The sequence below is a fragment of the Akebia trifoliata genome, chromosome 11, assembly GCF_017979445.1.
Source record: "Akebia trifoliata isolate Shusen 1 chromosome 11, ASM1797944v1, whole genome shotgun sequence".
Classification (NCBI taxonomy): domain Eukaryota; kingdom Viridiplantae; phylum Streptophyta; class Magnoliopsida; order Ranunculales; family Lardizabalaceae; genus Akebia; species Akebia trifoliata.
Genome location: NC_141385.1, coordinates 13,077,892 through 13,103,540, shown reverse-complemented (window position 1 = coordinate 13,103,540; position 25,649 = coordinate 13,077,892). Strand labels below are relative to the sequence as shown.

Genomic DNA, 25,649 nt, shown 5'->3' with positions numbered 1-25,649 from the left:
GCAACTTTAACTTTAATATTTCCTGGGCTAGGTACATAAGTGGTGAACAAGTTTGAAGATCCTGTCATGTGATCAGATACTCCTGAATCTATGATCTAGGGGTCTATTTCATTTGTACAACCTCTCAAAACAGTTGCAAATGTACCTTTTTGGGCCAAGTATGAACTGGTTGACTGAGTAAGAGAGGAAAAAGTTGGCTTTGTTGACGGAGGAGTGGAATCTTGGATATTTATTAGTTTGATGAGTTGGTCCAGTTGCTCCTTTGTGAGGGACAAACTTGGAGCAGAATCTTCATGCTTTGTGACCATTTCAGCAGTAGTTTGAAGGCCTCTAGGTTTGCGTTGGTCCTTGGAGTTGAAGTTTGCTGGTCTGTTGTGAAGTTTCCAGCAAGTTTCACGAGTATGGTTGGTCCTTTGGCAGTGATCACACCAGAGATTTCCTCTTCGCTGGTTTCGGTTAGTATCTTGGTGGTAGGGATCTGAGTTTCTGTTGGCGGTAAGGGCAGAATTGTCAATAAGTGTGGGTTTGGGCTCTCCCATCATCACACGTTTACGATTTTCCTCTCTTCTTACTTATGCAAATACTTCATCTATTGAAAGAAGTGGTTTAGTACCAAGAAGGCGTCCCCGAACTTCGTCAAGGTTCTTGTTGAGACCAGCAAGAAAGTCGTGTATCTGTTCCTTATTGACAGAATTTTGATGGTGTTCTCGGCAAATAGTGCACCATTGAAACTTGTCAAAGAGATCCACCTCCTGCCAAAGTTTTGTGAGAGAGTTGTAATATTGAGTGACATCCATCTCACCTTGGGTTAGCATCCGGGCTCTATTTCTCAATTCGAACAATTGGACTGAATTTTCTAGGTCAGAATATTGCCTTTGCACAGCATCCCACATTTCTTTTGCTGTGGTATAACCAAGAAATTTTCACCTATCTTGTCCTTCATGGAGTTGATTAACCAAGCCATAACCATGGAATTTTGGGCATCCCATGTTTTGCAAGAAGTATCAGTAGTGGCTGGTTTTGCAGCAGTCCCATCGATGAACCCAGACCTTCCTCTTCCTTGGATTACCATTTGAACTGAGAGTGACCATTATAGATTATTTCGTCCATTGAGTTTGTGAGAGGTGATTTGAAGAGAGGACATATTGGAATAAGCATTGGGGGCTATTGTGGGGTTAGATTCAGAGGTAACCTCTGAACTATTACCGCCGTTAGCCCCAGTGAGAGCCAATTTGTACATGACTTCTCTTAACCAAGTTTAAGCTCTGATACCATGTGAGCTTCTTAGGAGAGAATTTCAACACTGCTGGAATTATTTCATTCCTCTTATTCCATTATAAAAAACACAGTTATAGCCCTTAGAATAAATAGGCTGATGACCACAAATCAGCTCCTAAGAACTAGGAACAAATAAGGACAAAATCAACTAGGAAAATTAAAATCAGATCTGTAATAATATCCTAACAGATCTGGAATAATATCCCAAAGGATAAGATCTGATTTTTAGCTTATTTGAATTAAAAGTCTATCCCAAAAAATCATGATACAACTATTTACAGCTGATCTGATTCTTTCTACAGAATCAGGAAGTGATAATAGAAGGATTAGGGCTTTATCCTCATCATCTAATTTAACCTCAATATTCAATAATTCAGAAATAATCCTACTGAATTCATTGATATGAGTGTTCATAAGCGTACCCTTCCTTCATACGAAATGTATACAATTGCTTCTTAGGTACAACCGGTTGGTGAGAGATTTGGTTATGTACAGGCTTTCAAGCTTCGACCATATCGATGTTGCAGACTTTTTGCGCATCACATTGTATGTGATTGCTTTTGCCAAACATAACCGAATCGTGCTGCATGCTTTGAGACCATACTCCTCCCAATCATCATCAATCATATCCGCAGACTTACCTTTTGCCCCCTTTAGCACTTTGTGAAGACTTTGTTGAGTCAACACATCTCGAACTTGGACTTGCTATAGCCCAAAGTTGTTCTTCCCATCGAATTTCTCCACACAGAACTTGGCGTTCAACACCTTCATGAATTTCGTAGCCATCCCTTAGTTGATCCTCACTTTGATACCAATTTGTTGTGGAAATGTGGAAAAAATCCCTTCGACCGATCAAGATTGATAAACTACGGAGATAAAATTAGAGAAAACAAAGAACACGACATTTATGTGGTTTGGAAAAATTGCCTATGTCCATGGGCGGCGATGATATTTCTTTATTGATGAAAACTACGAAAACACAATGCAACTTTTAGGGTTTCTGAACTTGGAATATACATTGCATCCCACGACAAACCATGCATTTTTTACTTCGTTCCCTTCGGGGCCCTGCTAGTCCCCAAAAAACTCAAGTTAGGGCCATAAACCAACATTTTTGAGAGAAAAAAATCAAGGAATTTTGGAAAGGGTTTGAAGAAGAGAGAATTTAAGTCTCTTTCTAATAGTTTTTAAGAAAATTCTATAGTAAATACGAATATCTAAATTACTCAAAGAATTATGATGGTTTTGTATTTTTGTGACATAAACTATTATTATTATTGTTGCTTATTTTTGAAAAATTTATTTCAAGACCGTCACAAGTGGAATGTGAGTGAGAATCATGAGAAACAACCTGAGAATTGTTTTTGATTCTTTATATTCTTAGTTCTTGATTATGAAAACTCAAGTGAACAATCAAACCTAAATGATGCATCAGATTCTAGAATCTGATTATGAGTGAGAATAAGATTCTAAAATTTGAACCAAAGCCCCCCAAAGAAATTCTTGGCAAATCTAAACTGTCCAATCAAATCACAGTAATCACATCTATTTAATCAAATCAAGCTTGTATTCTTCATTGAATTTTATCATTTAGGATTTATTTCATCAGATGGTATGTAATCGGGTAGAATCTTCTCCCTTACTTATTTTTGTTAGGAATCATCTCATCCATTAGCACTCCATCCTACGTTGTAAATATTCTTCTTCATAATTTTTTCATTAATGACCACATTTGTTATCTTGAAGTAATAATGGGAGATCAAGCTTAACGACTCTCCTTTTGTGCAATGAATAATGATAAAAAAAACTTTTGGATGAGTTTCTATAAATATTTCCAACTCAAAATCTTCATTTCCTAACAAAAAATATGAAAAAAAAGTTAAGGTTTCCAATTTTGCATAAGGAGATAACATTAATTTTAAATTTATAGATAGAGATAGTACCAATTTCATTTCTTGTCAGTGAAATTCTCAAAGTATAATACAAAAGCAAAATCAGTATTATTCCACTCTTATAAATTTTAAATTTGGAGGGGGGAGGGCGTTAATATTAGTGTTATTATCCCCATCCATGTAAATCTACTTGATGCTTTGTCCTTAAATGTGCCCCCCCCCCCCCCAATAAAGTTGCAATGTGTTTATTCTGTCTTGCTCCCGAACTATTTAAGCTATTACAATGTGGCACCACCAATATATGCAAGCAAGTTACACTTTTGTGATAACCACTTAAAAAGATGTAGATGGTATGGGTTTTCAAAACCCTTAGTAGATAGCCTGTCTTGTAGGGGTATATTTATCTACATATTAGATCATTGATGTTTGATATTTATAATCATTGATATTTGTGAGATTATCAAATTTTGAATGGTAGTCCAGAAAGGTTGAACATCCTACTCAATAAAGAGTTTAGCCAAGCCATCTGAACAATTTACACTCTTGTGTAGGGAGTTCAAGTTGAGAACCTTACACTCTTGTGTAAGGAGTTCAACCAATTCCATCGAACAAAGAGTGTAGGGGTCCACTTCAGGTCAAACACCCAACATAAGAATGTGGGTGTTCGTTGAAGTCATCTAAGCATCCCCCATTCCTTCGTAGAGGGCTTGTCGACAACAAGTTCGACTGTTACCCTATCAAAATCCAATCAAAGAGTAGTGGCCAGTAATACAATTAACATCAATATATTAGTATGCATGGGTTAGTTGGTAAGTTGTTATGAATGAGGCCATAATGATCCAGCTCATAACTACCCACCCATGTTTATAAAAAAGGGTGAACTCCTCCATCCAAGGGGACCCAACCTTACATATACTTTGTTGTCTTGTTCCCAGCTCATCGGAGAAAAAGATTGAAATCTGCTCATCTCACGATAGAATAATATTAGAACTAACTTATCTTTCTTGAGATGATCAGATTCTAGTAGCTTAATCGGAGAAGGGTCTATCTGATCATCTTTTGACACTTATCTTGAGGTGTGGGCAAACAGAAAAATTGCCCACGTCTTATTAACTTTTTGTTGTCTTGTAAAATTTTTTCCTTTAATTTGATCATTATACGATGATCATATAACACTCCAGCAGTACTGTTCCGCTTTATCCGTCCCACACTAATTTTATGCATCACACTTCACCAATTTCTCCCTATTTATTTATAGTTAAACCTAATCAATGGAAGTGGTCTCATTGAAATGTTGTTTGTTCGTTAATCTTAACTAGTGCCTCATCTCTAGAAATGTTTCTTCTTAAAGTTGCATTACATATATTTTGGGGTGGTCCTAAGTTGTTTAAGCTATTACAACATGGAACTACCAACAAATGCAGGTAACTAACCCCTACTGCACAATGCATAGAAAAAGTGTAAAAAGGTATGTGGATCTATGTTCTTGCAATGCCTTAGTGCTTGTGGATGAGACATATGTCCAGCAAACTTTTACAATTACTCTAATAAAAAGCAGAACATCTGAGGAAGCCCCATCCCAAGGCATCGATGCGTAAGCCTCAAACTCATTTTAAACTCTGGATTGGGTCATTAGTTGGCCTCTCAATCCATTAAGCCTACATGTATTCACATGTCAGAGGAAGAATATGGGTATTTGTTACTTTTTAACTTTGTGGTGATGGAAGAAGTAAAACTAATGTGGGGAACACAATAGTCATAGCTTTGCATTTTTTTTCGTTTCTTTGTTCTCTTCCTTTGCTACTTTAGAAATTGAGACTTTCCCGAGTTTGTTGTTGTATTGTGTTTATAACCATTCATATCAAACTTTCAATGTAACCTGCTGTCAAAATCATTTGCTTTTTGGAGTCTTTAATATTGAAGAATATTCTGTAAATGATTTTTAAGTCACTGAATTTTTTTGTCAAATATCACATATTATGTCAAGGCTGTTGATGTTATATAAACTATTACAACTTCTTGTCTTTTGCAGAGACATGGGGACAAATTATGTGCCATTGATGTGTTATTATGATGGAGAGCTAGATCATGCTACCAGAAATCCTATTTATGTTGGTGGGCACATGAAAGCAGATCGGATCAGTAAGGATGTTAGCTTCCCGGAATTTGTTCTTAAGATGAATGCATTATGCAAGTCATCACCCAAGGAGACGACTATCAATATCAAATGTCGATATCTTCTTGATCAACACACGTCAATTGCCATGCACGTGGATGACGAGAACTCATTAAATATCATAATGGATTTGTACCCTCATCATTGTAATGCTATTGTTGCCTATATCGAAAAACAATCAGCACAAAAGTCAATCACCACAACCCAAAGGTATTATGAATATATATGAACCTTACAATTTGATTCTTCTTTTTGGGATTCCTCTACCTTACACTTTGATTTTTCTTTTTGGGTTCCTCTACCATATGATCAACATGTATTGAACTCTATATAGCAATCATCCATCTGATATATTGCCAAGAAGTGATAATGCAGAAGCTGCAGGGGAAGGTTTTAACAGAACAGTTATTGGAAGCACCAGTGACATTGTACCACATGATGATCTACTGAATTGTGTTGGCATTCAGCACATATCGGTTCATAGGTGTGACATACACTTGACAGTATTGTTGGTTTTACTATTAAAAACTGTGTTATGCTGAGTGTAATAAATTTATGATGCTCATAGGCACGAGACAGCTTCCTCGTCATTGAGTGCCGTGCCTTTGCATGACATGGTTAGTTTACCAGCAGACAGAAATGCAACCAAAAATAACTCAGCGAGTGGCCGTTTCGACGACATTGAATCCATTGCCATCGACATGTGCTCCAGTGCATCCAATGTTCCTTCATCGTCGCCTAAGTATTGCATCTAAGAAGACATTTCTATATTTTTCATTTGGTATCATATCCAATTCACATTCACATTTTTTTCTAAATTATTTCTTTAGGTGTGATGCACTTGAATACTTGTCAGAGGAAATATTAGACATAGATCCCGGACCAGAACTGCAAGGATCAGGGTCCCAAGGGGATTGCACGATGAGGGCTGCAATTACTAATGAGCAGTTGGGGCAATTTGTGGGCCAATCATCTAAATATAACTTAAAGAAGCCTGTAGAAGAAGATATCATGTCTGCTGTAGCAAGGTCAACTCTACCTGATGGTGTGCATTCAAGAAAAATGAGAAAAAACTTAAGCTCAGATTCAAAAAGGATACAAAGAGGCTTTCTTCAGGGTTTTGAATGTATTAGAAGTATTTGGAAACTATTCAACTTCCATTTTATAAGCAAACGGTTTGGGAAGCCAATTCTTGACCCACAAAGTGCATGGCTTCAAAGGTGGAATAAGATATTTTTTCTATCATGTGGAATTGCGGTGACCCTGGATGCCCTGTTCTTTTACACCCCAGTTCTTGATGTCAAAAAGAATTGCCTCGGTTTGGATAAGAAGTTGATGATCGTCACTAGTGTTATGCGTTCCTTTAATGATATCTTTTATATACTTCATATCATCTTTCAGTTCCGTACTGGTTTTATTGCCCCTTCTTCTCGAGTATTTGGAAGGGGTGAATTAGTTGGAGATCTTTCGGCAATAGCTAAACGATACTTGTCGTCCTACTTTCTGATTGACGTTCTTGCAATTCTTCCCCTTCCACAGGTACAACCATATCCAATATATTTTACTGTCTTTTGTTGCTTGCAATGAATATATTTATATAATAAAACACAATAGTGGACCTTATAATTTTGTGGGGTATAAAGATTGAGACAATGGAGTGGGGTCCACACAACCCCATTTTATTGCCTTTCCTTTTTTTCCCCCTTCAAATTTATTGTCTTTCCTCTCCTCCCTACTTTTTTAATATTACTCATCTTTGGTGGAGATCATTTTTGTCACACAACACAATAAGGACACGTGCCATAAAGAAACAAAAAGGGCCTCCCACTAGTGTTATGAGTTTGTTTTAAATCAAATCAGTAAACATGAAGTCACCGAGCTTTACACCCTAAGCCGAGAGCAGTACAGTAAGAAGAAAAGTAGTGGTTTGCATCCCTGCAATTAAGAGTATGAAGCATGGTATCGGTCGAGTACTAGAAGCATGAACATCCCGTCAAAGATAACAAATGGCCAATGCTCTTATACCAAGGTATTGAGAATGGAGCCATTGGGAAATTACAAATCGAGGTGAGAGATTGAAGATATACAAACCAACACTTTAGCAGGGCCAAAGAATAACAAGGAAGGAATTAAACTTAAAATCGTGTAAGCAGAGTGTAAGTTCGGTACCAACCGAGATCACCCAAAACAGAGTATGGTAGGACCTTAGGTTGACAAATGTAGGACGACGAGCTGCAATTGTCTTGAAAAAAACCAACTAGGTCGGTTAAACCTCGGCTCGGACTCAGAGTCCGTAGTAAACCAAGATAGACCTAGAAGAGATAAGAGCTCTTCCATACACTAAGTTCTCTCATTCATAACAAAAGACAAATAATTTATCAAAGCAAGAGTGTGTGATATACTTTGGCACATCCGCCCCTAAGGTGCAAAACTAACTTCACAAAAGTACAGGGCTTGAGCTCTTAGACTCATTTAAAACATGTGTTGAAGCAACTCACATCTGAGCGATTTCACATATCCAATCGGGGTCTGAGCTCTTATTCGATCCCTAACCCGTTCTTGATTTAAGCCCGAGATCGTATTTACCTTAGTTCATTCTTAATCTAAACCCCTAACTCGTACCCAATCAGACCTGTAACTCATAAACTATTGAATAATTTTGTTTTTATTAGGTTTTTAGTTTGTGTCCTTTTTAGTCTTTTCCTCTTCTTTGACTATGTAATCTTTTTAAAGCCTAATTAGGGCTAATTAATTTAATTTAATTTTCTCTCTCAATTCTAACTTTGTCTCAGAGCTAGGCTCTCTTTACCTCCATCGCCCCCCACTTCTTCTTTTGCTAGAAATTCTATTGCCTTCCTCTTCTTTAAATCGATACTCCACACCTTTCGTCTTCGATACATATCACCCCAATGGGGGTTCTTTTTCGCTCCACACCCTAATCGCGCCATGCGATAGGGCTTGAGGAATGTTTGAATCCCTACCTCTGTAGTATAGCCACCATAAAAGGCTGCGGCAACAATAGGTCGGTTGGTTGGTGATTGATTAGCCTAAAGATGGCATCTTGGACTTCCACAGAGGCTTGTGCTGACAACAACTTGGTGTTTTGTTGAAGACTAAGGCATGCGACACTGTTTGGAGCCTGCAATTAGGCTATACTCATAGCAGTGCTGCTATTTGGGATTGGCGATAACAACAAAGTATTGGTTTGCTGAAGACTAAGGCCTACGACACTGTTTGGAGCCTGTAATCAGGTTGTACTCATAGCAGTGTTGCTGTTTGGGGTTGGCGATCACAGTAGGGATTGCTGTTTGGGGCTGTTCTCATAGTAGTGTTGCTTTTTAGTGCCTTACGATTGTCGTAATGACTACTCGGGTCACCTACAACCGTGTTTGATAAGCTTTCACCCTCTTACGATTGTGCATTGTCACCTTTAGGGTGTTGTTATCATTTTCTCCTTAAGAGCTGTCCTCTCGTCTTATTTGAACTCTCTTCAAACTAAAGTATACAGACTTTTTGATTGCCTTTGAGATGTCCTCTTCCTTGATCACTGGCAATAGTGATGGATCGAGTGGTCTTCTTTCTCACTCAACCGACTTTCCATGAATTCAAATTACCACCGTGAAATTAGATGGACCTAATTATCTTTTTTGGGCACGATCGGTTGAAATGTTCATTGGTGGAAAAGGAAAGATCGGTTACCTCACAGGGGCGGATAAACAACTTGCATAGACCGACACTTTTTACTCCCACTAGTTTACTAATGATTCTATAGTCTGTTCTTAGCTAGTTACATCTATGCAACCACACACTGCGGCTAGTTTTATGTTCTTCTTGACATTCCGCAAAGAGCATTTACTCGCAACGTTAAAACAACGTCCAAAATTTTAACTTCGAGCGTGAGATTTCCCGTCTTTCGCAAGGTGACTCTTCCGTTACCACCTATATATCATAGCTACGTGCTCGGTGGTAAGAGTTGACCTTCTATTCCTCGTCCCACACCGCGAAGGACCCTCTTGATGAGGCATTATATGCGTCGATTCTGGATAAGAATCACATTTTTCAATTTCTAAATAGTCTACGGGATGAGTTTGAGTATGCGAGAGTTCATTTATTAGGTATGGATCCTTTTCCGTCTCTATAAACTACGTATTCTTATGTCTTGGCTGATGAGAGTCGTTGCGCAGCTGTCCTACCTCATTTTTCAGGAGACCACTCCGCTATGCTTGCTCGCCTACCTTTTCCACAGCCTCCCAGTAGTCTTTGCCTACCGGTCAGTGACATTTGTGTGATCATTATGGAAAGTTGGGTCATGTGAAGGCTCGGTGTTATGCATTTCATGGTCGTCCTAATTAGCAACGTCAACAGTCTTAATGATCTTCAGTTCATGTAGTTTCTCAGCTAACTACTGATCCAACACCTCCTTTAGCTACTATCTCCACGGATTTGGTATCTCTTTCTCAGGCTGAGCTTGAGAAGTTCAAGAAATTTTTCAATCAGAGGGAGACTTCATCTCAGCTAGTCCCTATTTTCGCTAACTTAGGTACCTTTGCATCTGCACATAGTGTTTTCACCACTTCCTCACCATGGATCATTGATTCTTGTGCCTTAGATAACATGACCGGTACGTCTTCCCTGTTTAAAACCTATAATATTTGTTCTGGTCGTCACAAGGTTCGACTGGCTGATGGTTCCTTGTCTTCTATAGTTGGTCAATGTCATTTTTCTGTTACATCTTCCTTATTCTTAACTAACACACTGCATGTTCTTCAACTTACTACTAATCTTATGTCTATTAGTAGCATTACCAAAAATTTGAATTGTAGTATAATTTTTTACCCCTCTCATTGTGTTTTTCAGGATTTGAGGTCGAAGAAGACGATTGGCACTGGACGTGAAGTGAATGACTTGTATCTCTTGGACGTACTCGATTCACCTAGCACCCATTCTGCTTTTCAGCTTAGTAGTAGTAGTTAGTTTAATAAGGCTTAATGCGTTGATACTTACGCTTATGCCATATTTCCTTTAGATATTTGAAACATATGTTCCCTATTTTATTTAATAATAACAATTTACTTGATTTTTCTTGTGAAACTTGGCAATTAGCTAAACATGTGCGTTTTTCTTATCCTATTAATATGAATACTACTACACCTGCTATGTTTGACCTAATTCACTTTGATGTGTGGGGTCCTTTTCCTGTCACATAGACTCTTGGTTTTCGTTATTTTGTTTTGTTCATCGATAACCACGGTCGTATCACTTGGATCTATCTTATAAAATACAAGAGTGAAGTATATGAGATTTTCAAGCAATTTTTTGCTATGGTTTATACCTAGTTTGGTCGTACTGTCAAAACCTTTCGTTTTGATCATGGTACTGAGTACACCTATAGTGAGATATTGAAAGTTTGTCTAGAGTCTGACATTGAGCATCAAATGTCCAATGTTAAGACCCATCAACAGAATGGTCGATCAGAACGAAAAAATTGCCATATTTTAAAGTTAACCCATGCCCTCTCTATTGGCATAAACATTCACAATTCTATTGGGCCAATGCAGTTCTTATTGCTGTTTACCTTATTAATTTGACCCCCTCCCAGGTTCTTCAGTTTGCCACGCCCCTCTCTCAGTTCTATTCGGATTGTCCTTTGTTTCCACTTTCTCCGCGTGTATTTGGGTGGGTTTGCTTTGTTCAAATTTTTGACCAAACTCGTACTTAACTTGACTCTAAGGTCTTAAAATGTATTTTTTTGGGTTATTCTATTATCCAAAAAAAATATTGTCGTTACCATCCTTTTTCTCGACGACATTTCATTTCTCGGGGATGTTTCGTTTTTTGAGCATACCCCATACTACAATGGGTCCGTTGGCATTCAATCTTAGTGGTTTCTCTTAGATTCTCCTGATTTTCCCTCCTCTTTTTTATTTCCTCTTCCCATGCCTGTTCCTCATTCGCTATCCCCCGTCAGTTCGTCACCTCTTCCACTATAGGTTTTCTCTCGGCGTCCATACGATACTACCATCACTTCTATGTTAGACCTGCTCACCTCCTCGCCTCCAACTCTGCCTCCTTTTGTCCCATGTAATGATCGTCCTATTGCCACTCGTAAGGGTAAGCGCACTTGTACTTATCCCATTTCTAATTATATATTTGATTCTACCCTCTCACCTTCTTATCAGAGTTTTCTTGTTTCTGTTTCTGCTGTTTCTCTTCCTATTATTGTTGCACATGCTATTACCTATCCCGAGTGGTGGGCAGCAATGATTGATGAGTTGAATGCTCTTGAAAAGACTCAAACTTGGGAACTTGTTCCTCTTCCACCTAGGAAGAAGGCTGTGAGATGTTGCTGGGTTTTTACCCTTAAAACATAATCCTGATGGTTCTATTGCTCATTATAAGGCCTGTCTGATGGCCAAGGGTTGTGCTCAAACTTATGGGATTGATTATTAAGAGACATTTGCTCCGATTACCAAGATGACCACCATTTGTGTTCTATTTTATGTTGTCGCTATTAAAGGGTGGCATCTTTTTCAGTTAGATGTCAAGAATGCATTTCTCAATGGTAATTTTCAGGAAAAAGTCTATATGGTCCAACCTCTTGAGTTTCTCACATCTACTTCTCTTGTACATGTCTGTCGTCTTCGCCGTTCTTTTTATGGACTGAAGCAGTCTCCTTACGCATGGTCTGAGCGCTTTACTAAGGCTATGCATCAGTTTGGTTTCCATTAGAGTTCTGCTGATCACACCATTTTCTTGCGTCACTCCCAGGGCAAAACTGTCGCTCTGATTGTTTATGTGGATGATATTGTTCTTACTAGAGATGATGATGCTGGTATTATCGAGGTAAAAACTTACTTACGATGTCAATTTGAGAATAAGGACCTTGGGCATCTTTGCTATTTTCTGGGTATTGAGGTTGCGCGGTCCCATTCTGATATATTTATTTCTCAGTGTAATTATGTCCTTGATTTACTCAGTGACTCAGATCAGCTTGGTTCTCGTCCCGCTGATACTTCCATTGAGCAGAATCACAGGTTGGTTAATTTTGAGGGAGAGTGTTTGTCAGATATTGGCTAGTATTAGTGTCTTGTGGGAAAATTGATCTCCTTGTCTATGACTCATCCTGACATTGCCTATACTGTTAGTGTTATAAGTCAGTTTATGCACTCGCTTCGAACATCTCATCTTACTACTGTCTATCGTATTCTTAGATATCTTAAGGGATGTCCTGGTCGAGGTTTTTTGTTCAGTAATCATGGTCATTTTTGTGTTGAGGCATGGACAGATGCAGATTATGCTGGTTTAGTGACTGATAGACGATCTACTTCTGGGTACTGTACTAAAGTTGGTGGCAACTTGGTAACTTGACACAATAAGAAGTAGGATGTGGTTTCTCGGTCCAGTGCTGAGTCAGAATACAGAGCTATGACACTTGGAGTGTGTGAGTTGTTGTGGCTCAAGACCTTACTAGTTGATTTGTGTCTTCTTGTGACAGCCCATTTCTCACTATATTGTGATAATAAATCAGCTATTAATATAGCAGCAAATCTGGTTCAACATGATAGAACGAAACATATCTAAGTTGATCGTTATTTCATTAGAGAAAAAATTATTTCTGGGCAGATTTGTATTCCCTTTGTTCCTACATCTCAACAACTCACTGATATTCTTACTAAATGTGTTAGCAAAACCGCATTTGAAGGTGTCTTGTCTAAGTTGGATGTTATTGATATCCTCGCACCAACTTGAGGGGGAGTATTGAATAATTCTGTTTCTATTAGGTTTTTTAGTTTGTGTCTTTTTTAGTCTTTTCCTCTTTTTAGACTATGTAATCCTTTTAAAACCTAATTAGGGCTAATTAATCTAATTTAAATTTCTCTTTCAATTCTAGCTTAAACAATCTTGAGCAAGAAGTGGAGATTAAGCACGTCTTCTCACATGGATAAATGCAAGAAAGATCTTATCAAACCAATGGGATACCATGCGTCAAATATTTTTTATTTAGCATTGATGACCTGTAACACTGAGATTGAAATCTCACTGACAAGTGATGGAACCATCTTCCAAAGCGCTCAAGCGTATTCCAAATGAACAACAACTCATCTAATACCTAGACCAGTTGTGTGGTGACACCCGCCTCTGGATTTTATCTATAAAAACCAATCTATCAAACTGAGAAAGGGGTTGATTGGCTGGAGGAAGTTCGACAAGTAAAAATCATTCTGAAAGTCCATTATTCTTCTTTTCCTTCGTTCATTTCCTTTTGTCCGTGTACTAACTAAATCTTCAAAGGATCGTTGGTAGGCACCACACTAGGGCCTCTTCTTTCCCACCTTCTTGCTTTCTATCGTCGTAAAAGCCACAAAAGAGCAAAAGGGAGTCATATCACTGTCAAAGGAAGGTGAAGACCGTAGAGCATGATCAAGCAAACCATCAGAAGAGGACTGCCAGGACATCATCAACAAAAGAGGAAGCTTTTAAGATCAAAGTCATCATGAATATCAAGGTCCATCTTGAGGATTGGAGGCCTAAAACACCCTCCATATTTGGTAAATATATAAATTGAATTGATTGAAGGACCGTGTAGAGCTTGGACCAAGATCTTTATTTGGGCCAAGTGAATTGCTACATTGGTCCAAAATCCAAATGACAACTTAGACAAGTTTATTCATGGTCTAAGACATTGAAAATGGAAGGTGAAATTCCGAGCTTTGCACCATGTCTAAACCTAAAAAAAGGGGGGGGGGGGGTTGAATAGGTTAATTAAAAAATCTATTTTAAATTCACAACGCAAAGCTAATCTAGGTCTCTTGATAATGCTAATATGATTGAATACATAGATATGCATAAAGTTGATCTTAATTGATTCATGGCATTGCATACAACAACAAAATATGAACGAGACATTTATCAAACACTTGATATGCAAGTCATGGTGTTTATGTCATTCATTCAAATTAGAGCACCATGCATAATCGTAAAAAGAGAGCCAATTTATAATGATTCAGCAAGTTGCCTACATCCACTACCAAGTACCCTACTCTAGGGTCTTGGGTTCCACTATCATATGAGGTTTATGGTTCACTTCAAAACTTTACAACACAGATTTTTCTCTAGGCTAAATCTAAATTTATGGCTTGAGAAGAACACTTCTTCCTCAATCTTGTACACTTAATTAGAGTCCTCAACTCTTCTCAAGAGCTTGACTTTGACTTGGAACCAATAACCCCTTTTGTTAAAGAAAGAAAAATAACAAAAATACTCACAAGGACCTGACCTAACTTGATTGATTTGCCAATGTGTGGATTGAGTTCCTTATGTCTTTGAGATTGTCATCTTCATTCTAAGGTACTCCTTGCTTCAAGAGGATGCTCTAAGGTCTATGAAATTCACCAATATGTGTGCAAGCAAGGGTGTTGGATGAAGTGGTTCAACAATGGAAAAGGCTTGGGTTGAATGTGTTTTCAACTAAGTATGAGGTTTTCTATGGCTAGAGATCTTTAGAAAGGGTTGGAGATGAGAGAGTTTCTTCTCTAGTGCTTGAACCAACCAATAAAAATGAGTTAGAGTTGGTTTAAAAGAAAAAGGAATGAATTCGTGTCTCAATGGTGAAAAATATGACCGTTTAGTACTTGTTGATGACGGTGCCATTGGAAATTATAGAAATGTCACTGAAGGGTATTTCGGCCATAACTTTCAAATGGTAGTTCCGTTTCACACGCCGTTCGGGGATCTGATAGATCTTATTATGTAAGACATTGCCAAATTTCCACTAAGGGGTGGGTCATGGCAAAAGTGGGTGAAATGATCAAAATACCCTTTTTGCCATTTCTGGTCAAAACGAGCTTTCGGGAAGTTCGGTGACAAAACGGTTCAAAGGTGTGATAGATTTTACCTATATAATATCTCCAAAAAATCACCAAGGACAAAGGATGGTCTTAGGGTAGTTAAATCTCTAATGTCCCCTATTTTCGGTTTCCAAAAAATCCTATGAGTGAACGGGTTGAGGAAAGAGTTTTCCTAATCACTACGGGTCGACCTATCAATCATCTAAGTGTTGGGGACTGGTGGTTTCATTACCTTCTAGGTTTTGTGCACACACATTGAAGCTTTTTGTTGAGGTCTGTGCGGTTGAGAAGCTTTACCAGAGTCTTCATATGTCTTCAATGGAAAATCGATCCGACACTCAACATATGTCTCGGGATTGAAAAAATATGGAACTAACAGGAAGCCACTGTACTCCCAAATTTAAAGTTCAAATCGAAAAATGAAAAATGTTTTCTTAAAATTTTCTTTTGAGTCAATAAACTTTTATGCTTTACATTTATGTGGCACCCGATCATGTTTTTGGGTGCTACATAGATAGGCGGTCCTTTGGTAACCCAATCTCATACACACACATACATGAAGGCTTATGTTAAAGTTGGTCCTAATGTCATGTTGAATGGAAAGATGGTGTTGTTGCATGACTCCCATTAGGCCCCTTACCTGAAGCGGGGGATGGGATTACAATTTGACTAGGTCCACAATAGGGATCTTCTTAGTGAGCACTTGACTCAATTGGATGATTGTAACAATTTTTTTCTTTGTTTCTAGACCTTGACATATTCTTATGATTGAGTGATTTAGGAACTTGGCCGACCAGTAAATCTCTTTGATGGGGTCAAAGAAGAAATCTCTTTGGTGGGGGTCATCAAATTCTCAAATCTTGATGCCTCACGTGTGCCATGCAACTAGTGATAGAGTAACAAACCCTAAAAGTTAAGGAGAAGGAGAAGAAGAGAAGAAGTTCTCTATACGATTTACCAAAGATAAAAAATACAGAAAATAACAAAATGGGCTTCTATAGATGCCCAAAACAACTAAAGAAGGTAAATACTAAAATACTCTCATATCCTCCCTTAAGCTCATGAGGTTGCATCAAGTAATATCGAGAGTTTGTTAAGAAGAAAGCAGAAGCGTTGTATAGTGTAAGATTTCATGAAGAAATCGTCCAACTACAAAGAAGATGAGAGGAAGGGCAAAGAGATAGTCCTATGCTGAAGATGATGACGAGTAAGATGACAATCAATTTCAATGTGTTTGGTGCGTTTATGAAATACAGAGTTGTGGCAATCTGAATGGCACTCCGATTATCACAATACATAGGAGTGGGGGTAGAGAGGTAAATACCCATATCTGTAAGCAACTAATGCAACCAAACTATATCTGTTGTAGTAGAGGCCATAACACGGTACTCAGCCTCTGTAGAGGATCGAGAAACAACAAACTACTTCTTTTTTTTCCAGGAGATGAAAGAGTCACCTAGAAAATCACAAAATCTAGTAGTAGACTTGCGATTTGAAGGATCACCAATCCCATCAACATCAAAGTAGGCGCTAAGCTCTAGAGTAGAAGTGCAGGAAAATAATAAGCTCTGATGAACAATGCCCACATAGATAGCAACGGCAAAAGAGAACCATGCCCAAGGAACCTGTTTGAAACCATACACTGCTTTTCGGAGTCTACAAACCTCGGTAGGATGATGAAGAACACCAGGAGGAGGCACCATGTGAACTTCCTCTGTGAGATCCCCATTCAGGAAAGCATTCTTCACATCCATCTGAGAGAGAGCCCACTGACGAGAAGAAGCAACGACAATTAAGGTGCGAACAATGGTCATCTTTGCTACTGGAGCAAAGGTCTCTTCATGGTCAAAACCAAATTGTTGAGTGTTCCCTTGTGCAACTAATCTAGCCTTGTACCCATAGTAACAAAAAACTTTTTTTTTTTTTTTTTGTGTGTGAAAAAAATGCGTCTTGTACATCTAACGATTAAAATAATAAAAAATGCGTTGTTTAGAAAGCATCATGTTTTTTTTTTAACGTTTTGAACATGTTTTTTTATTTTTATTTTTAAACTAAGCACTTTATTTCTTTGTAGTCTAATTGTAATTTTGTGATTTTATTCATGAATACTCTTAATGTAAGATTTGAAACGTAATAGAATTTGATGATTCATAAATATAGAAATATGGGATGTGATGATAGTATCTTGATGTTATGATTTTTCATTTCTCAATAGTGTATTATTTTGAACAAAAGATATATTGACGAGTAAACTTTATTTTGGCATCAAAACATGTATAACTTTGTTTGAGAACATGTTACATTGAAAAATAGATAAGTTAAAATAAATATCTTATATATTATTAAATATATACATTTTCATAATTTTTTAATATATTTTTTAATTTTTATGTTTTATTGTTTTTTCTCTCTTCTTTTCCCTTTTTCTATATTTTTCCAAAGTTTTCCCATGCCGTTTTAAATACGTACTCAGACTTTGTGACTATGCTTGTACCTTTCAATTGAACCATCAAACTTGGTTTTAATTTGTAGACCCACGTAGAACCAATAGGACATTTTCCAGGTGGAAGCAACACCAAATCCCAAGTCCTCGTCTTATGTAATGTATTGAGTTCCTCATCTATATCTTGTTGTCAAATAGAGTCAAGAACTGCCTCCTTGTATGAGGTGGACTCAAATAAACTACAAATATATGCTAAGAAAGAGCAAAAGTTAGCAAAATAACAAGAATAATCAGCAAGCTTGGGAGGTGGATTACAAGTATGCCAAGGATAACGGGATGGAGTAGGAATGGCAATTTCAGAATTTGTGGGAGAACCCGCCAAAAGAGTAGGAGGATTAGTACTTGCAGAGGAGACAACTGTATTCTTGCAAATATATGTATTAGGAAAGGAAACAATTGGGTAATTAGTGCCAGGAGTAGGAGCGGGTGGTGGAGCCTCAACTTCAGGAGCATCATGGTAGGCCGAAAGTAGATGAGAAGCATTAGAACCTGCAAAAAAGCTAAAACTAGGCAAGATATTTGTATAAAAAACAAAAAGATCAATTCGTATGAGATCAGACTTGGTAAAATGATGAGAGGAAATAAGAATAGAAAAATAAGAAATGTGCTCAAGAGACACTACATGTCGAGAGGTGTACAATTTGTGAGCAATATGATCAAAACATCTACATCCCTTTTGAACATCACCATACCCTAGAAACACACATAAGGCTGATCTTTTAAAACAAAACATGTACAAGTAGACACTTTCAAAGAAGCATAAACGCGAGCCTGCCCATATAGTCTCTCAAAGATAGAGATGCTAGCAGTAAGGGTAGTAGGTATCCTGTTCATAATGCAAGTTGCAGGGAGGACTACTTTGTCCCAAAACATACTAGGAACATTAGCAATAAGTGGTAGGGAGTGAACAGTCTCAACAATATGTCAATGTTGTGTTCAACAACATCATTTTCTTGGGAGTATCTGTGCAAAACGAATGGTAAATGGTCCCATTCAATGCAAAAGGCCTGTCAAAACTACTAGAAATATACTCCCCAGCCAAATCACCTCTAAAGCTCTCAATAGTAGTAGAATGTTGTATTTTAATACAAGTTCAAATATGTGAAGCAATTCATAGCGATACTTTATAAGAATGATCCAAGTATAACAAGTATAATCATCAATAAAGGTGACATGATATTTGGACTCTCCTTTACTAACAATAGGAGCAGAACATTAGAATGAAGAAGATCAAATGGAGCATAAGAAATAGACATATTAGTACCAAAAGGCAAATCAAAGAATCTAACAAGTTTACAACCACTACAATCAGAAATATCATGAGAACAAACATTTCCTACTGCAATTGTGCGGCAATATTAGAGAAGGTAGTGGTGCCAGACTTGCTCTCTTGAGTGTAGAACTCTAGCTCAATGGGTGATTTAGTCAAAAGGCATTCAAAAGCTTTATCTTCCTATGGCATCTACCTGTAAGATCGTTAATTGCCTGCATCTGCCCTTGTTTGGTTCACAAATTATTGTATCTAAATATGGATTCCTGGTCCAATTCATCTCTCATCTTAAAAAAAAAATCTCTTCCAAGTTCAAGGCTGTCGAGGTTGAAGAATCCAATGGGTGGTGCAACTACTGTGATAGTGCTAGGAGGTGGTTCCACTGCTTGTATGAAATTGTTTAGGCCTCTGAACATGCTGTGCTGCTGTGACTAGGGGTGCTGGAGTTGTTGACCTCTGCTAATAAGCTTAAGGCATTGGGCCTTCTAATGTCCCTTCTGCTTGCAAAAAACTACATTCATCAATGTCAACTCTATGTGTGGTGGAAGGTGGTTTAGAGGTGTCTGCCATAACAGTCTGAGTAGGGATAGGAAGGAGACCCTTTACTATTTGTGACTTGAGACATACTTCTTCAGCAAGGAGCTCAATAACTACATAATCAACAGTAGGACAAGACTGCGATGGAGAATAGAACCCCGAAGTGCTTCAAAATCATCACGAAAAGCCATCAAGAATTGAACATGACGTTGTTCCTCTCTATAAGTTGAGTAGAGTTTATAGAAACTAAGTTCAGTTGACTCTGTGGAGCTAACTGGTCCCAAAAATCAGTCATGATTGAGTAGAATTCTTGAATGGTCTTGTCTTTCTATCGAATCTCCCTCATATCTGTCTCTAATTGATATCTCTTAGCAAAGTTGCATTGTGTGTACAACCTTTTTAGATGATCCCAAATCTCTTTGGCTGTCTCATATTTAGCCAATTGCATACCAAAAGATTGTTCAACAGAATTAGGCAATAATTTTGGAATTATTGACTTCCCACATAGCCAACAGTTTTGCATATTTTGCATCTGTTCTATCAGTAGGCATGGTCGAAGAACCAAAGACACATCCCCACATTTTCTTTCTTTCCAATTTTTTTTCTTTTTCATTACATAACTCCAATAAGAGTAGTTTTTGCCATCCAAACAGATACTAATAGACTGAAGTAATCAAAATTAATGTAAATAATCACAATACTCAGAATCTATTGAAACGAAGAAAGCTAAATCGAACTGAAGAAACTTTAATTAAACTGGTCACAGAGAACTTGAAATCCTGAAGTCAATAAGAGCTGAAGTGAATGGAATCTTGGGCTGGTGCAATTGATGAGATGATTAGGCCTGCTGCGATGAAACAGATTAGGGCTGTTGCAATGGAATAGATTAGGGCTGCTGCGAGGAAACAAATTATGGCTGGTGTGATTAAAACCGTGAGCTACTGCAATCAATGAAACAAATTTTGTGTGGGCTGCTGCGATTTGATTCAAATTGATTTAACAGCTGCTGCTGCGATTTGAGAGTTTATTGATGAAGAAAGATGAAAAGAATCAAAGAAAAGAGACCTAGAGTCGGTGCTTTGATACCATGATAGAGTGAGAAACCTTAGATGTTAAAGAGAAGGAGAGAAGTAGAGCAGAAGGGGCTTATGTAGTTGCCCAAAACAACTAAAGAAGGTAAAGACTAAAATTCTCTAATAACTAGATATTGGGAGGAAGACTTCCAACTGGCCTAGCACAATTCATCGTTATAAAAAGCAAATGCTGATTTCTATAGTTGAAGCTGCCACCTTGGTGAGATGGTAAAGTCTGTGCAATGATATCACAGATCTAGGATCAAATCCCGCCCTCTCACTTAAACCTATAAAAAATAAAATTCCAAGCTTCTATCATTCATTTGTGGGAAGCTCTCCAAGCTTTGTTATACTTAATATATTTGATGAACTATTTTATCACCTATCTACTTCAAGTTTGGAACTGCTGTTAATTGCTTTGGTTAGCTACAAGCTTGGATTTGTATGAAGTGATTTTTTTCTATGGGATTTCAATCTCTTCAGGTAGTAATTTTGATTGGCATACCTAGATTGAGAGGCTCACTGGATATGAAGATGAAATACTTTTTAAAGTATGCCGTTCTATTCCAGTATTTTCCAAGGTTTATCCGGATGTCTCCACTATACATAATGGTCAAAAAAAGTGTTGCTGGAAGTGTTATCAATTTCTTTCTTTACATGCTTGCAAGTCATGTAAGTTTGATTATCCATTTCATATATTTTGTTTTGGTACAATATTTTAACAAATTTATCTGTCTTACATAGAGATTCCTTTGCGGTAAATGCCACTTATGATCAATTTTCTTTGGCGAAAATATGTTTACTAGTAGAAGGCACGATGATACACATATTATATTAATATAAATAATATGCTGTGAAAAGAGTACATGCAGTTTAGACAAGGGAAACTAAAGCAGAGGTATAAGAGAGCATGTTAGAGTCCTAAGTTAAGCGCTATTTTCCTTTCAAGAGGTTGAATATGAGGGTATTTCAGTCATTTTTCGTTAATCTTTGATAGAAGACCATATAGTCAAGTGGCATATGTCATCAGTTTGAAAACCCAGGGGAGTATCTCAAACATAGACCAACGGTGGGAGTAGGTCAAAATTACATAATCATCATAATCATCTTGCATGTAATGATGTTTCAAAATTCTATCTTCAAAATTTTTGTGGCGGGTGCTTCACTTGAATCTGCCAAACCGATGACCACAAAAGCCTTCGATAATGGTGCCCTGATAAATTCTGAAATCTAAGCACACACTTGATTTTGGCAAGACCTGAATTACCTAGATAAGATATGTTGGAGGTAGGCGTTAAGAATTCCCCCATTTTTTTTTTTTTGATTCCTCCTGGAATTATGGTTTTCCATGAGATGCTTCTGTTTGTTAAAATTTGTCTATGCTCCTATTTATTATATATCTTATGTTATAATTTACACTTGTCCAAAAAAATAATGATAATAATGTGTAAGTGTACATCTGCTTAGATCGCAAGTATCTCAATACATGGTATAATAAAGTGAAAAAAATATGTGATAGCATTCATAAAGAAATGAAAAAAGATGGATTTAGGTAACATTTCCCATGGATATTATGGTAACTTGTTTATTCACATTAATTTGACTTGAATGTTTGGTGACAGTTATTTATTAATAAAGGAATTATGATATTTTTTATGCAATATTACTTTCCATGAAGTTCTGCCATTTTCTTTATTTAGATCTGTTCAAGTCAATATTCAGGCAATTTTATGATGAAGAGAAGTCCTCTTAGGGACAGTCATGTGTTCATAATCTCTGCCTTTCTTGTAATTCTAGCTGTGACAGTTGGTACAAAATCCATTATAATCCTTAGTTTGAAGGGGATAACTTTTTGTCTTAGTGCTCAAAACTCTCATATTATAATATGATTGCAGTGAGATATAGATAACCATTTCTTTTGCACATTTATATGATCTTTTGAGTGAATTTGTGTCCTATTAGATATGTGGAGCACTTTGGTACTACCTTTCGGTAGAGAGAGAAAATATGTGCTGGCAGGATGCGTGTAAGATTACCACTGAATGCAACATTTCTTCTTTATACTGTGGAGGTCACAATGCAGAAGGAGACAATGCATTTTTACCCGACTTTTGTCCTTTCATTGAGCCGAACGCAACACGCTTTGATTTCGGAATATACCTTGATCTTCTTCAGTCTGGCGTGATGGAATCAAGATTTTTGCCACAAAAGTTGTTTTATTGCTTTTGGTGGGGTCTGCAGAATCTAGGGTTTGTGCATTTAAAATCCTTTCTTCTTTTTCTCATTGATTTATTCTTAAAAAGTTTCCATCTCCTATTTGGATCAACTCTAAATATGATGTTATTTGTGAAATCTATTTATGAATAGAGTTTAAATGGTTTCTAGTATACATATTAGGCCCTTAGCAGCCAATTTGTGTGACACATAAATAACCAACTTGTTGATGGGTTGTTGCCATATACGCATACTAGGAGTATAACTGTGGTAAATCAGTTTTTTGAACATGCCAGTGACTGATAGTTCAGCGAACTGTTTATTTTCCCCAAAACTCGTATTGCCGAGTAATGCAGCTCCATCTTGCAAACCAAACAGACCAAAGGGGCCAATTCTGTCCAATATGTTAGGAAGAAAATGCCAAAACAAAATAATTGGGTGGAGCACTTTCACAATGTTAATAAAAAAGAATACATTGAGTTATTATACCATCAACAAAGCCTTAAACCCAAAAAATTAGGGTCCTCTCCGTGTTTCTCAGTTTTGATTAACGGGACAGCACATGGTTTCTTTAAAAGTTCAAGGGGATCCTTTGTCCCCATTTTTCTCCCTATTGGTAGTTGAGGCGTTGGGCAGGATGTTGGATAAAGGTGTGCAGAATGGGGAACTATTAGGTTTTGCACTGGGGCAAGGAGGTCCAGTTTTTTCTCATTTGCAATTTGCGGATGGTATTCTTATGTTCTTGGATGCCTTGATGGACCAAATTAGATTCCTAAGCGTCACTCTATGTTGTTTTCAGGCGGTCTTTGGGTTGGCAATAAATTTTCACAATAGCAAGGTGTTTGGATTAGGAAGGGTTGAGGAGTTAGAAAGATTATTTTCAGCTTTGGGTTGCCAGGTTGGGACTTTATTGTCATCTTATTTAGGTTTTCTGTTGGGAGCCCCTTATAATTGCAAAAGTGTATGGGTGCCAGGTGTAGAAAAGGCGGGGAAAAGACTAAGTGTTTGGAAATCAAGGTACCTCTCCAAAGGCGGAAAGTTAACATTATTGAAGAGTATACTCTCTAGTATTCCCGTGTATTATCTTTCACTCTTCAAGATGCTAAGTGTGGAGAAGAAATTGGAAAATTTGTTTTGGGAATTTTTGTGGCACGATAGGGGAAAAAGGAATTATCTTCTTGTTTGATGGAAGAAAGTGTGTCAACCAAAGAACAAAGGGGGTTTAGGCGTGCGAAGACTTCGTACATGAATAAGGTGTTGATGGGAAAATGGCTATGTAGGTTCGGATCGGAACCAGACAGTCTTCGGAGGAAGGTAGTAATGACAAAATTTGGAGGGAAGGATTTTAGATGGGAGAGTGGCTCAAACTGAGGGGCTTATGGGTGTGGTATGTGGAAAGGTATTATCAAAATTATGCCATTTTTTTGAGACTTGATTCGGTTTAAAGTGGGAGGTGGAAATAGAGTTCGGTTCTGGGAGGATGTTTGGTGTGGTGATGAGGCTTTGGTAATTAGTTTCCTAAGCTTGTGTAGAAATTGATCTAGGGTTTTAGAGAAGATAGAGAGAGAGAAGAGAAGAAATTCTGAAAAAAACCAGATTGATTATTTCTCTTTGTGTATTGTTTATATACTTATACAAAAAAATAGGAAAAGACAGAAAATGACATAAACATGAAAAGACTACAATAGACATAAAAAGACTAAAATAAAATAAACTACCTACTGTTAACACTCCCCCTCAAGCTGGGGCAAAGATATCACACATGCCTAGCTTACCCATAAGGCTACCAAAATTTTCGTGACCCAAGGCTTTAGTGGAGACGTGGGCTAACTGTTGTGTGGTAGGAACAAAAATGATGGAGATGTCACTAGAAGTGATTTTCTCCTGGATGAAATGACGGTCGACCTCAATGTGCTTGGTGCGATCATGTTGAACTGGATTATTAGCGAAACTAATGGCCGCCTTGTTATCATAGTACAACTGAAAGGGCGTAGGAGGTGAACAACCCACTTCACGTAGTAATAGTCGCAACCAAAGTAACTCACATATGCCAAAAGCCATGGTTTTGAACTCAGCTTCAACACTGTATCGGGCCACTACCGACTTTTTTTTTCTACGTCAAGTTACTAAATTTCCACCCATGATAGTACAATACCCAGAAATCGAATGACAATCAGTAATAAAGCCTGCCCCAATCAGCCTTGGTCCATGCTTCAACACACGTGACCATGGGAATGAAATAGTAAGTCTTTCCCCGGACATCCTTTCATGTATCGAAGGATGCGTAGGGAAACATCAAGATGTGTCGTGCGAGGGGCATGCATGAATTGGCTAACAACACTGACGACATAGGCAATGTCGGGTCGCGTAAGAGATAGGTAGATGAGTTTACCCACCAACCGTCGATAACGACTGATATCTTCAAGAGATTCACCATCATTATCACTCAATCGGTGATTAGGTTCGATTGGAGTATCTATTGGTTTAGCCCCAAGTTTACCCGCTTCCTGGAGCAGATTTAGCACATATTTCCGCTGTGAGATAAAAATGCTTGTCTTGGACTGAACCACCTCCATACCCAAAAAATTTGTTAGAAGTCCAAGGTCTTTTACTTCAAAGTGATTTCCACGAAGATGTTTCAAAGTTTGGATCTTAGTAAGACAGTTGCTTATAATGACAATGTCATCAACATACACAATAAGAACTATAGTCTGAGGTCCACTGTGCTTGACAAACAATGTGTGATCAACTTGACATTGCTTGTAACCCACATCCTGTAAAACAGAGCGGAACCGTTCAAACCACGCATGTGAGGATTGTTTGAGACCATATAATGATGTCTTAAGACAACAAACTTT

General features: G+C 37.7%; 1 protein-coding gene across 3 annotated transcripts in view; it reads left to right on the top strand.

The window, feature by feature from the left end:
* Window positions 1-25,649, top strand: part of LOC147390982 (cyclic nucleotide-gated ion channel 1-like) — a 63,971-nt gene that overhangs the window by 5,660 nt on the left and 32,662 nt on the right. The window contains exons 2-8 of one of the 3 annotated variants that reach the window (XM_086459411.1): window positions 5,203-5,556; window positions 5,681-5,830; window positions 5,915-6,088; window positions 6,177-6,885; window positions 10,204-10,266; window positions 21,061-21,249; window positions 22,540-22,826. In XM_086459411.1, the coding sequence (XP_086315537.1) occupies window positions 5,207-5,556; window positions 5,681-5,830; window positions 5,915-6,088; window positions 6,177-6,885; window positions 10,204-10,266; window positions 21,061-21,249; window positions 22,540-22,826 (1,922 nt within the window). In that variant the 5' untranslated portion in view covers window positions 5,203-5,206. Of the gene's footprint in view, window positions 1-5,202; window positions 5,557-5,680; window positions 5,831-5,914; window positions 6,089-6,176; window positions 6,886-10,203; window positions 10,267-21,060; window positions 21,250-22,539; window positions 22,827-25,649 lie in introns of those variants that run through there. The other 2 variants (XM_086459413.1, XM_086459412.1) reach the window with 2 other exon arrangements.